Source organism: Pteropus medius, unplaced genomic scaffold, assembly GCF_902729225.1.
Source record: "Pteropus medius unplaced genomic scaffold, Ma_sr-lr_union100, whole genome shotgun sequence".
NCBI classification, from domain to species: domain Eukaryota; kingdom Metazoa; phylum Chordata; class Mammalia; order Chiroptera; family Pteropodidae; genus Pteropus; species Pteropus medius.
Window position 1 is genome coordinate 4,910,395 of NW_024355206.1, and position 13,381 is coordinate 4,923,775.

A 13,381-nucleotide genomic window follows, 5' to 3' on the forward strand; every position below is an offset into this window, starting at 1 on the left:
CATTAGACTTGAAAAATCTGTGCTTTTTTTCTTTCTTGGAAAGGGAAGTCCACTGTGGATTGTCAGATATGACTCTTCTGAATATGGTTTGAGGTATGTTGAAATTAAGAGCTTCTTAAGACTATTTTGTGGTCGGTAATGTAGGGTAAGAAAGTATGTTAAATAGGATTTGGTAGGTTTTGCTTCTCTGTCCCTGTCATTAAATGTTGCTGTGCAGAAGGCACTTTTCCCTTTGCAGGTGACTTGAATGCCTCACAGATTCTCCCTATCTGCATCCCCCAAAGAGTCCTTCCTTTTTTTGTTTTAGTTAGAAAAAAACATCTAAAGAAGAAGAAGAAAAAGAAAGATGCAGGGACTAGTATGACAGACTCACGTGTCCCCACCATCTAGAATTAACTAGTACTAATGTTTTGTCAAATTTGGGTCACAGGCTTTATTTTACTGCCGTTTTGCATGTATGTAGTTTAAGACATCTCTTGGGTTGAGGTCGGAGAGGCAGAGGTCGGAGAGGCAGAGCTGAGGATTCATGTTCAAGTGATTTTTTTCAAGCACCGTTTCCGGGGACACCCTGTCAGGGAATGGGAGAAAAGGGTAGGGAAGGGAGGAGAAGCACATTGGAGGTGGGTTTCAGGTAGAACCTCTTCCTCATCCTGTGGACAGCTCTGGAGGGTGAATTACTCTGTCATTTGTCTTGCCTCAAGGCCAGGGAGCTGGGCCTGCATCTGAATTTTGAAATCGACTAGCATAAAGATATTATCTTCCATCCTCTTACTTTTTACATTTTCCGAATCCTCCGCATTTCATTCTTGGAACTGATTTTCAGTGACTTCTCTCTCCCCTTTTTCTTCCATTGTCTTGCCAAAGAATTTGTCGGTTTTATGAGTCTTTATCATAAGCCCATTTTTAGGTCCGTTGAGCCTCTTTTCCATACATTCGTTTTCTATCTCACGACTGGTGTTCTCATCTTTATGTTTTTCTGCTTTGAGCTTCATCGGCTACCATTTTTCTGATGTCTTGAAATAACCTGAGATCATTGATTTTTTTCAATGTTCTTTTCGAATACGTGTACTTAAAACTGTAAATTTCCTTCCAAGCACAGCTTCACCGCTTTCTTCAAGTTTTGATATGTAATCTATTAACCTTCATATAGTATGGATATTTTCTAATTTTCATGGTGATGTCTTTTTGACTTGGGTTATATAAAAGAGAGTCTATCTCTTAATTTCCAAATGTTTGGGAATTTTTTAGTTTTCTTTTTCTATTGATGTTTAGCTTATTCGATTTGTGGGCAGAGAAAATTCTTGTATGATGTCAATGTTTTGAATTCGTGAGATTCACTACGTGGCCCAGGTGATGACCAATTTTTATAAACATTTTATAACTACAAAGAATATATATTCTGTAGCGGTCGGTTTACATTTTCTATACACGTATATTCATTCGGTTTAGAATTGAATTGTTTCAGTATTCTATACCATTACTGATTTTTTTTTCATCTATTTGATAAGTTAATAGAGCTGTGTTAAAATCTCCCACCAAAATTCTGGATTTTTCTATTTCCCATCATAGTTCTTTCTGTTTTTGCTTTCTGTATCTTGAGGTTAGGTTAGGAGGTACACTTTTAGAATTTTGTTTCATTCTGGGCAATTCAGGCTTCCAGTATCATGAGGCATCTCTCTTTTTCTCTTTGTCTTAATGTCTACTTTGATTAGTGTAACTAAACTAGATTTATTTTGGTTAGTAGTCTTATGGTATCTTTATTTTTATCTTTCTGATCTTTGTATTTAAGGAACGTTTCTTTTAAATAGAATATAGTTGAATTTTCAAAACTCATCCTTATAATCTTTGCCTTCTAATCGGTGCATTTATTCTCTTTGGGTTTAACGTGATTATTGATGCGTTAGCATTTAAACCTTTCATTTTACTGTGAGCTTTCAGAACTTATCCATCTTTTCTATATTTTTTTCTTCTCCATTTTTTGCTTCCTTTTGGAGTGATTGAAATTGATATGTATTCTTATTGTAGCTTTTTCTATCTATTAATTTGGAAGTTATACACTCTTTTAGTAATCACACTAGAGATTAAAGCATGTATCCCTGACTATTAATTGGTCTATAAAAGGACTATTAATTGGTCCTTTTATCTTCTTCCTTGATGATGCAGGGTCTTAGGATCCTTGAATGTCATTTATCACTCTTCTGATTCATAGGCCATTGTCAAATACCTTAATTCCATATAACTATTCTAAACCCCATAGGCCACGTAAATGGCTGTTTTGTGTAGTTTCATCCTTTAGTTCTCCCCGCATGTTTACTGTTCCTATGTTGGCTCTGCATTTGCTCCTGCATCTCCAAGCTTCCTTGAACCCCGAAATCACCTCTTCACATTTTCTTTAAGGACATCATCTGAAAATGTTCTTATTTCATTCATGGAGGATAGTTTTGCTTTTCTAGCTGTCCTCGTAGGATGGTTGATCCTTGTTACCTTGCCCACCCGTTACTCTCCATCAGACTTTTATATTTGGCATTGTTTCATTTCCCTTAGGTGATGTCATGTTGTATGGGCTTCGTGATAACTTACCCAAATATCACAGGTAACATCCTGAGGATGTATACCATTTCTTCATGTAAAGTATCATCCTATTTAGGAATTTCTTTTTAACAAAAAAAAATCAAAGCAAAACTAAATCCACATTGTATTGGGCATTATATGTCTCTTGCTTTCATCAGACAGGACCTGGCTGGAGTTCTTTTCTAACTCATCTAGTAGCTATGAAAATTGCTTTCGTGGGGGAAAAATAACCTACATGTACTCGTCTGTGATATAGGATTGTGTGGGGACTGTCAGGGAGAGTTGGCCTGTGTGACTCCTGAAATGGACTTTCTGGGGACCGTGATGTCCCACCAGCATAGATGCGTTCTAGAATATGCTTTGTCTACCCTCTGGGAATTTTTGTTTGAGCTTATTAAATACACTACTGTCTTATCTGAGACACCCCAGAGACAAAGCCCATGGGTGGGAAGGGAGTCGAGTTTAGACACAGAGCCCCATGGGACCACAGACCTCAGGTCTCATTCTTACACTCCGCTTCTGTGTCCACTTCACTGAACGCAGTGTCCAGCGAAGACAACAGAATGTCCTTTGTTTTGTTTTAAAGTTGTTTGTGAATGTGTTTCTTACTGGCTGAGACATGGTGGTGTTCTGTGGCAGGACTGTGAAGAGTCAGATGTCAGTTATAAATACACGTGGCTATTGATTACCTTCCAAACTACAGTCTTTCGTTACCGGCAAGCTCCCACTCGGTCTCCAGGGCCCAAGCAGGCAGTGTGAACCCTCATCGTGGTTGGACAGAGGCTGTGTACATTGCAAGGTGTGTGCCCTCTAGAAATTGAGTGGCCTCGCTTAGTTCGAATTATTGTTGGGATGTGGGTCCTATATTGATTTCTTTTTTTCTTCCCCTGAGAAGCCAGAAATCTAGATTTTTTTACATGAAATCTCCATAGTTTTAAACATTAGCAGATAATTCCTTTTTGTGAGGTGGAGGTAAAATATATAATTACAGTTAAATCAGTCAGACCTGCAGGCTGGATTCCTCTTGGAGATCACCACTGGTGTGGTCCCTGTCTCTTAACTGTTATCTGGGGCATTGTTTGCATTCTGTGCCTAGGGCACTGAGAAGATCATGTCTCTGAAGCCCGAGTGACATAAGCATGTGGCACAAGTCACTTCATACGGAAGCCCAGGACTCATTCCAGCACCTTCCTATTTCTTGCATCTAGTCAACTGTTAGGCCCTATTGATTCTAGCCCCTTAAAACTTCTCATCTAAGAGAGTAGATCTTAAAAGGAAAGAAAAAAAAAAAACATTTGTAACTATGTGCGTGATGAAGTTAACTAGACAGTGGTGATCATTTCACAATGTATACAAATGTCGAAACATTGTGTATACCGGAAAGGAATACCGTGTTCTATGTAACGTTAAATGTAACATAACATTATCCCTCAATTTAAGAAAGTAAACTAACACGCAGAAAACAAGAACAAAGAGATTTGCCATCTGTGCCTTTCTCTCCCAGACGGAGCTTGTGTCTAGCGTGGGCCTTTGTCTTTTGCTTGTGGCCCTGTGGCCATGCTCTTACGTGTCTTTTCTCCCTCAGTCTTCCCCACACTCCTGCCCGAGTAATTTTTTCCAAAATATAATTTGCCGAAGTCACTTCTCTGCTTAAAAATATTCCAGTGAGTCAGTAAGTTACTGTGCTGGAAAGCGCCCCTTGGCTTGACAGATCCATCCTCCACCCACCGGCAGGCTGACCCTTGGCGTCGGCATCATCTCTCTTGCCCTCGGGCTCCTGGTTGGGTTTGGCCAATGGCGAGCCTGGTAGGGGGTCGAAGATACAGACAGATAGGTATGTATTTCCCCAGGTCTCCCTCCATGGGATCGCTGCGGACTGAGGTCTTGACCACACAGCTCAGGTCTCGTCAGGCAGCCCTTCATACAAGCCTCGGCCTGCCCTCACCCCGACTAGCACACCAGGCCCGGCAGAGAATGGGACTCATCCGATTGTCAGAGCCCGCCTGGTACCAGCCCTGGGATTTCCCCATACTACATAGTGTGTTTTAAAAATACTCCTCCCGTGACCCTGTGCGAATCTGCCCCCTCTTTCCCACGGGGACCTCGTTCTGCCACTGAATACACTGTACTCTCGGAAGTCTGGAAATGTTGACTTGGTGTTTGATCATCTTGACGTGGAGAAACCTTGGCTGCCATGATTTGAAAACGCCTCATAGCATTGGTGGGGGATTTTTTTTTTTTTTTAAGAAACAAGAGGTCCAACCAGCCTTTGACCCAGGAGTCTGAGAGGGAGAGTGACTGGCGGGTGTGGCTGAGGAGGGGCCTTAGTGAGGTGAGGAATCACAGAACAGGGCCAGCCTCCCGTAGAGGGGCTGGCGGGAAGACTCCAAGGAGCAAGATGCTTTCTCAAAGGTCCTCCTGGCCCCTCCTGACCGCAGATGCGGGGGAGCAGGGCTGGTTCTGGCTGTCCCCTCTCTCGTCATCACCTGCAAACAGCTGTTGCAAGAGGAAGGTCTTGGTGTTGCCTGGTGTTCGCCCCAGGAAGCGAGACGTGGCAAACGTGTGAGTGCTGGGGTATAGCGAGAAGCATGGTGTGCTTGGATGGATGGATGGGCTGTTGAGAGCTGTGAGGAGTGGACCCGTGGGTGGAGGTAGAGCAGGTCACGTGAACCTGGAGGCATCGGACGCATCCCCTGGGTGTGGGCGAAGGGCTCGGAGGAGAGGGTCAGTAAACAGGAACGCGCTGGCTGGGCAGAGGTGGACCAGACCCCTGGGAGTCACTGACCATCCGGGTGATGAGGTGGGGTGCAGACACTTCTCAGGAGAGGGCAGCACGTCTCAAGGAGAGTTACAGGGCTGTGGTGTGTCTCTCAGTGTCTTCTGCGCAGCTTCAGATACAGAACAGAATTGTGGAGTCTACGTGATGGCTTGAGTGACATTTTTATGTCATTTACCGCCTTCGTTAAAAAACTGTTTTGTGTCATTGCAGAGCTTAAAGATGTGTTTACTGGGAACAAAACCTGGGCCGTTTGCGACCTCCTTGCGTAACCTTTGTGGTGACGTTGCACACGAACATTTATTTGGTGTCTGGGAAGTAATATCCCAGTGGAATGTATTTTATTTTGGGTTGTTTTGAATACGGAGCTGTTAATATACTATTTCCAATAAGTGACCTTCTATGTGAAATCTGTGTTTAATTAACGAATGTTTTTGCAAGACACGTAGAACTGTGCTGTTCATTATAAGTCACCGATTTAGGAGCTTGTCAGGAAAATATTTTATGATTTGATTTATGCATAGGGATCCAAGAAAGGCAAGAAGTCTTCGAGTCTTTATGAGATCGTGAACACACTTATTCCGAAAATATTCTTGGCTTTTACCAGTCCTATTATATAATGAGTAAACAATATCTTTTTTGAATTTTTCATCCCAAATATTCCCTAGCTAGAACTTCGTTTAGGAAAATATGATTTCCTCGGAGATCTTTAAGCCTGAAAATTTTAACCGAACCACACATAGTGCGTTTTGCTTCTCTGGATGTGTTTTCATAGGCTTCCCTTAAGCGGTTTTTTTTCTCCCCACTGGAAAAAAAAAAGAAAAAGTAAAAGAAAACCTTTATTGGGTCTTTTATTGCAAAAACTATACCCATTTGCTGTATAAAATTGGGAAATGTAGATGAGCAAAAAGGAAAAAAATTGAAAAGAGTTATAATTCTATCACAATTAGAAAGTAGAGATGAGCCAAAAATAAGGGACTCGTCTTCCCTTTCAGTCTCTGTCACCTGCTCACTGTCTTGAGGGGACCATGCTCATCATCCCAGGCCCGTGAGCCTGGAACTGGGCAAGCCCTTGGTCTCTGTTTGGGTGAGAAAACGAACAAATGCATCCGTGCCTGTTGAAGTTGGTCAAGAAAGCCTACTCCTCGTGAAATGACCTTGGTAAAAGCCAAAGCCTTCGGAAACACAGACATGTAGCACTGCTTGCAATACAGACTGGAAAAAAAAAAAAAACCAGAACAAAAACAATGGCAGGCTTCTCTGGGATGTCACGGGACAGCTGTGGTCACACAGATCACAGCAGTGGACGTACTCTATCCAAGACGCGAAATGCCGACCGGGAGCGAGGGTAGCTCGGCTGCCGTATTTGACCGGAGTCCTGTCCCACGGAGCAGTGGCTCATCCATGAGGAAAACACGGGCTTTGTCTCTCATCCGGGGTCAGAAAGAAAGGGGTTCTGCCTGAGGCCGCATCACAGACGGGCAGGATGTCCGCTGACTTAGACCAGGGGGAAATACTCTATAGACAGGATTCCGATAACCCCTTACCTTACAAAGTATTCATAATAGGGAAGTCAAGTAATTAATTAAGACAGCTTATGGAGATGTTTAGAAACGGGGAGTCAGGAATAGGGGTACCCAACTGATAGACACAGACATTACCTCTTGAGGGTTACCATCAGGCCAGACATGGAGCTGATATCTTTCCAGCATATTTTACTGTCACTGGATTTCAGAGGTGGGGCTGGATAAAGTGTTCAGCTGAATGCTTCTCTCAGGAAACACCCCCAGCACACAGCTTAAGATAAAAACCCGGTGCTGTCTGATCTAGGTCCTCCTAGTGGCTGGTTTCTTCCCTCCCCCCAACCCTTTCTGCCTCCTGACATTCGATGACGGTGATGGGCGTTACTCTGTATTTTTATTGTAACATTGAACTGTGTTCACAGATGCCAGGTCTGATTAGTTGGCCGCTTCCTCGGCATGATGGTCTGCTTACTATTTTTGAAAAAGCAGAACTATGCATTCATGGAATTCTGTAAGATTAGGCAGCTTCGTGTGGCCCGTTTGTTAGGGGCTTGGGTGGAGCCTGGGAGGTGCAAAGCGGAGCAAAGTGGCTCCTAGAGGGGGCGACAGGATCTGGGTTCAAACGGACCTCAGCGGGGCTGGTGTATTCGAGGCCAAAAGCAACAAGAGGAAATTCAGCTATGATCAATGTTAAGTCTTGCATAAGTGAACACGGGATGGAGTTGGCTCTGCTGATGCTCTGAAAAAAAAAGACATTGTCAAGAACAGCAACTTACACTTACTGACACATTCACTCGTTACAGTTACCGAGATGCCACGTCACTCGGTTTAGATTTATATGTGTCCTTTAAAGGCTGTTGGGGTAAAGGTGATTATTGCCACTTTACAGATGAGATTTAGAAAGTTTAAGAAAAGTTTATCTAGAGCGACAGCTTTTTAACTCTTATGTGATGCCGCTTCCGTAATGGGATCCAATAAACGGTGTAACTGAGAAAGGGAGGGAGGGGAGGAAGGAAGGAAAAAAAGAGAGGAAGGAAGGGAAGAAGGAAACTTAAATTTCATCAAAAGAAGCCTGGAGCATAGGGGTGCTGTGTGGTCTCATTGCCAGATGCGGTGTTGTTTTCTAGACACTATATTTTCAGATTTAAAATGTGCAAACTCACGCATGTGCAGAGAGAAAATACTCATGAGAGAGCTGGGACAGCTGAAGGCACCAGGTGGCTGGAGAAAGCTCGAGAAGGTTCCGTAGGAGAGGATGGAGACTGGCTGTCCACCGTTCTGGAAGGATGCAAATTCAAGCAAAGCCGGCTTCATGTCACTCTAGGGAAGAATTCACAGACGTGAATGTTCAGAAATGACCCCGGTGGCACCTGACTCTGCTCCCCCGGAATATTTATGTTATCATCATGCCACTGGCATCAAAGGGAAGAGACGAGAACTCGGTAGAAGTCGGGGATGTCATCGCTACTCTGGGGAAGCAGAATACCCAAGAAGGGCAGGAGGACTGGCTAGTGAGAAACAGCAGTGGGATTTCAAATCAAACTGTGACCATCTTCGTCACCCAGGAAAGAAAGAAACCACGAGGACCCCTCTTGAGATGTCATTTTCTCCCTGTTTTCTTAGAGAGGGAAATAGCTTACTGGTCCAACCAGAAAAACCATATGCCTGCATTTATAATGTGCCTATTTTTGTTACTTTAGAATCAAGATTCTTTTTTTTTTTTTTTTTGGTAAGTAAAGGTGGAGAACTTATGGAAAGAAACCTGACTCTAACCATAAACTGAACAGATGGGATAGTGGGAGTAAAAATAAATTAAAACAATATTGCAAAGAACTCTCGACTTTCACATTAAAATATATATGATGATGTTTTTCAACTTTTCACATTCAGCCTATCAGTGTATCGAGTGACAAAATGAAAAATCCATTTCAGCTGTGGATATTTCAAACGTTTACCTAAAATGATTTGGACTTAGCCGCCTAAAAGTCCAAATGAACGTATTAAACTGCTTATTGTATTTTTTCTTTTTTTTTATGAATTAAAACTTTATATTATGTTATAGGCAGGACAGGGTTATATTTGGTGACGGTTAGTGTAGAAAATTGAAGTGAACAGCGGTCTGATTAGAACAGTAAATAGTATGGGTTTAATTAGCCCTTATTCCCGATGACAGATTTGATCAGCTGCCAGACTCTTATCCTTTCCTTTCACTCGACTGTTTCTGAAATATTGCCTCTAGTCGGGCTGCTAACAGTGCTCCAAATAGGTAGCTTGGCAAGAAGCCATGAAACCCACTGACCGGTGAGACTCGGGTGAAAATTATTGCTTCTAGTCTTTATTTCTTCATTTCATATTTGAAGGTCCTTTCTACAGATCCCTCTCTTAATTTAATTTTAAAAGGTTTCTTTTCTTTTTTGTTTGGATGAGGTAACTTGGCCTAAGGGCTTAAGGGCGTCAGTCACACGCTATATGTCCAGGTTTCCTTATTATACTGCCGTGTTCCCCAACTTAGAACGTACCTATTAAATTCTGTCTCACGTGGTGGACCTTTCTGAATGTGAACGGGATGTGGTTCTTGCTGGTTTGTTTTCTCACTTGTTTTTAACGAAAGTATTAAAGTGTTTGGTTAAAAAAAGAAGGAAAAAAAACAACTTTGCAAAAATACAGAGAAACAGCAAAAACAAAAAACTTTCAAATCACCCAGCGTCTTCTCAACCTAGGGGCAGCCACTGCTAACATTTTAATTAACTCTTCAATGCTCACTCCTTTCTCTATGCACATCTGTGTTTACCTGTATGAAAAACGACAGAGGCTCATATTGTTCTCTAGAGATTGCTCTTTACCCCCAAAACATTAAAAAAGAAAAGAAATTTCAAAACCATAAAAGTTCAGACGAACTAATTATAGCACCACCTGGCTTCATCAAATCTAACCATTTGTCATATTTACTTCAGATCTTCTAAGGGGCTGGTGGAAGGAAGCTGTTCAGTTGGTGTCCCTTTGTGTCTTTCCCCCAAAACATTCCCTTCTCGTCCCACGTCCTCCATGTTTTTTGAGACAGTTTGGAGTGTTTTTTTCTGGCCCTTATGCTTGTACTTGGACCACTGCGTTTTTGTGTGTATGTTCATAGACCTGCCCTTTGATCTATAGGTGAAGAGATAGGCAATGCTAAATGTGTATTTATTTGAATGTAATTCAAAATTACCTGTCTTTTCCTTCACGGTTTCTACCTTTGTTGACATATCTAGGACAATCTTTCCTATATCAGGACGCTATACCTATTACGCTACAGGTTTTCTAGAATTTTATGGTTTCAGCATTTTAAACATAGATTTCTGATATATCTGGAATTCATTTTGGTGTATTTCGTGAAGTTATCTCTGATTTTTTTTTTTTTTTAAACCATTCATCACATTGACTCGTGGTCCCCTACTACCTCCTTATACTTGGGTCTGTTTCTGGACTTTTCGTTTTTTAAATTTAATACATCTGCCTGCTATTGCTATGCCAATTCTATACTCTTTTAATCGAGGCAATTTCCCTCTGATTTCCGTTCTTTTACAGTTTTTTTTCTTGGCTCTCATAGACATTTACTCCACCAGATGAACTTTATAATCATTTTGTTAGGTTCCAAAAAAAATCGCCTTTGGGATTTCGATTGGAGTTGCTCTAAGTTTATGGATTAATTTGGAGAGAATAAATGTTTTCAGTATTGGGTCAACGCACGTAGGCCTGAGGCATGTTCCTCCACTTGTTCGCATCTACTTTAGGGTCCCTCGTAAAGTGTTGCAGCTGTAATATGCATTTTTTCTTTTTCATATCGATATCCGTGTCTATCTCTGTATTTCTAACTTGTAACCCACCCTCGTCTCTCTTCTGTAGAATATCGCGACCTAAGTCAATGGTGCAAGCCCAGAAAACAAATGGACCCAAACCGTATTCACAGTCGACCCTCTCCTATTTTCTTGGACCCTAAAGCTTTATCGACTTTGTTTTCTCTCTCAGGAGGTTCCACAGATCCTCATGCAAAAGGATTTTCTTGGAGTTAGCACCAGTGGCACAGGCACGTCAGAATTTTGGGGGCGAGAACTTCTCAGGCGCAAGTTATAAAACGATAGTCAATATATATTCCATATTTGTATTTGTTTTTATTGATACTTAGCCAATTTATTTAAATTTCGGGACGATAACATGTCAGCTTCAAAGCCGCTAGACACCACCTGGACAGAACCTTTGTAAGGTGGGGACGTATTCACGTGCCATGCCTTTCCATGTAAACCTCCCTCGTACGTGTTTTTTTTTTTTTTTTTTTTAACTCAGCCATTTCAAAGCATTTTTAGGTCACTTTGGTCTTGTGGACAGCTTAGAAGAAGAAACCTAAGGAAGCTTCAGGATCTTTCTGCCGCATTCGTCTGTCATTTATTGTGTTTTTTTGTTTGTTTGTTTGTTTGTTTTTTTCATGTTCTAGACCTCGAGGACCTCACATTCCGATGAAGAGGAGGACAGCAACTGGGACGCCTGGGGGGCGTGGAGTGAGTGCTCCCGCAGCTGCGGGGGCGGGGCGTCATATTCCCTACGCAGGTGTTTGACGGCCAGGTGAGTGGGGGGCGGCACCTGCAGCCTCTGGGCCTTTCATGCACTGAGGAGCCAGGTTGGGTCCGGGAAAACCCCCGCCTCTCGGCTTTGGAAGGTCCTGCGATGGCGAGACAATGTCTGCTCTGGCTCAGGGTCAGTCACAACCTAGAGTCACCGGCCTGACATCATAGTAAGGGTCCCATCCTCATGGGGAACCTTGGCCCGGTCGCCCAGACCACGCCTCAGATACGTCTGTGTTGAATGACACTTGTTAACGGTAAGATCAGCTTCGTAGCCTAAGTTTGTAATAAGCCCGCACTCACCTTTGTCTGTGCTGGGACAGGAAGTGAGGCTTTTGTGCCTGGAGGACAAGTGACAGGAGAGGAAGCAGAATGGGCCCGTGATGTAGAAGCAGCCGGATTTGTAGCCCAGGGTAAAGAAGCCGATTCTCGGACTTGCGAATTTCAAATACTAGTAAAATTTCCAGAAAGCATATTTGGAAATGACATAGATTGTCAATTTTTTTTATTTGGTCGGTAAGGACAGAAAGAAAAACAGACAAAACCCAACTATATTTTAAGTCTCCATTCCTGAAATAGGACTTACCTTTTTCATTTCTTTGGTTTTCTTTCTTTCTTTTTCTTTTTCTTTTTTTTTTTAGAACTCAATGCAGTGTTCTTTAGTCTGTTATATAAAATCTGAAATTTTCATTTAGGCGTCAGCATTTCCCAACTTGCCCACTCCCTGAGCTCATCTAATTTGAAAATAATAATAATAATAATAATAATAATAATAATAATAATAATCCGAGGCTAAAAAACATCCTAAACCAAATATTTTTTAAAACATTAAATGAGGATAGTATGTCCTGTGGTATTTATAGTAAGATAAGGACGGTGATCCATGTTCTCTTTCTGGCTTGGTTCCTGGCATAGGGCCAGGCCTGTGGCACCACCCAATCATTCCATGTCTCTGAGAAGAAACAGGGACAGTATCATCATTTCGCTGCATAAAAATCAAATTAGATTCATTTAAATTAAGGGCAGCAGATTTGTTAATAATTCACTCATTCCCTCCTCCCGCCTTTTAAGCACCCCCAAACCTTATACGCCCACTCCGTGTTAAGGACTTTCGCTGTAATTTTGGAAGGACTCTGCCATTATTAAGAAGGAAACCTGCTTCCCTTGGAAAGCTTATCAGGTCTCTTTATCCTCAAATGGCCTTACAGACTCATTAAATCTTCATAAATATTGAGTTCTTGTGGTCGATTTTTCTTGGAAGAGGAATGTGGAGGTGGTAACATCTAAAACCAAACAAAAACCTATCCCAGAGCTTTAGAAAGCTTTTCCGTGCCTTTTCCTTCCTTCCTTCCTTCCTTTCTTTCTTTCTTTCTTTCTTTCTTTCTTTCTTTCTTTCTTTCTTTCTTTCTTTCTTTCATCCGCATGCTCCTTTAAATTCACAATTTAGGGAATGGGATAAATGTAGTTATTTTGCTCATTTATTTAACATTATTACAGAGTTTGATTACATTTAAATACATACTCAGTTCTTTTGTTCTGCAAACCATATGCCAGCCAGAATGCCTCTTTCTCCTGCAGAAGTTTGTAACTTGATAGTCTAGTCAAGTGCCAACCATGAGAAACACAGGTTTAAGTTAACTACTATTTTAAAAAATTAATATATTTTTATTCTTCAAAACACATGCTTCTTAGTTTTTTAGTTTTTGAGTCAGTATATCACCAAATGAATGTAATAAATTACAATGCTATAAACTCCAGGGAAATTTTATTAATGTTTTTAATGTATCCTCATGCGGAATCAACATATGTTTTTTATATATTCATAAATGTGTGGCTTCAAAAATCTTCAGCTTCAGGGTGTGATGAATGTTGTAATGGATAGCAAATACATACTTGTGAAATGATGTTCTTGACTT

The 13,381-nt window shown here is 41.5% G+C and overlaps 1 protein-coding gene across 4 annotated transcripts in view; it reads left to right on the forward strand.

Moving 5' to 3' along the window:
• Positions 1-13,381, forward strand: part of ADAMTSL3 (ADAMTS like 3) — a 171,978-nt gene that overhangs the window by 50,506 nt on the left and 108,091 nt on the right. For all 4 annotated transcript variants that reach the window (XM_039858473.1, XM_039858472.1, XM_039858474.1 and 1 more), the window contains one exon: positions 11,339-11,466. In XM_039858473.1, the coding sequence (XP_039714407.1) occupies positions 11,339-11,466 (128 nt within the window). The remainder of the gene's footprint in view (positions 1-11,338; positions 11,467-13,381) is intronic.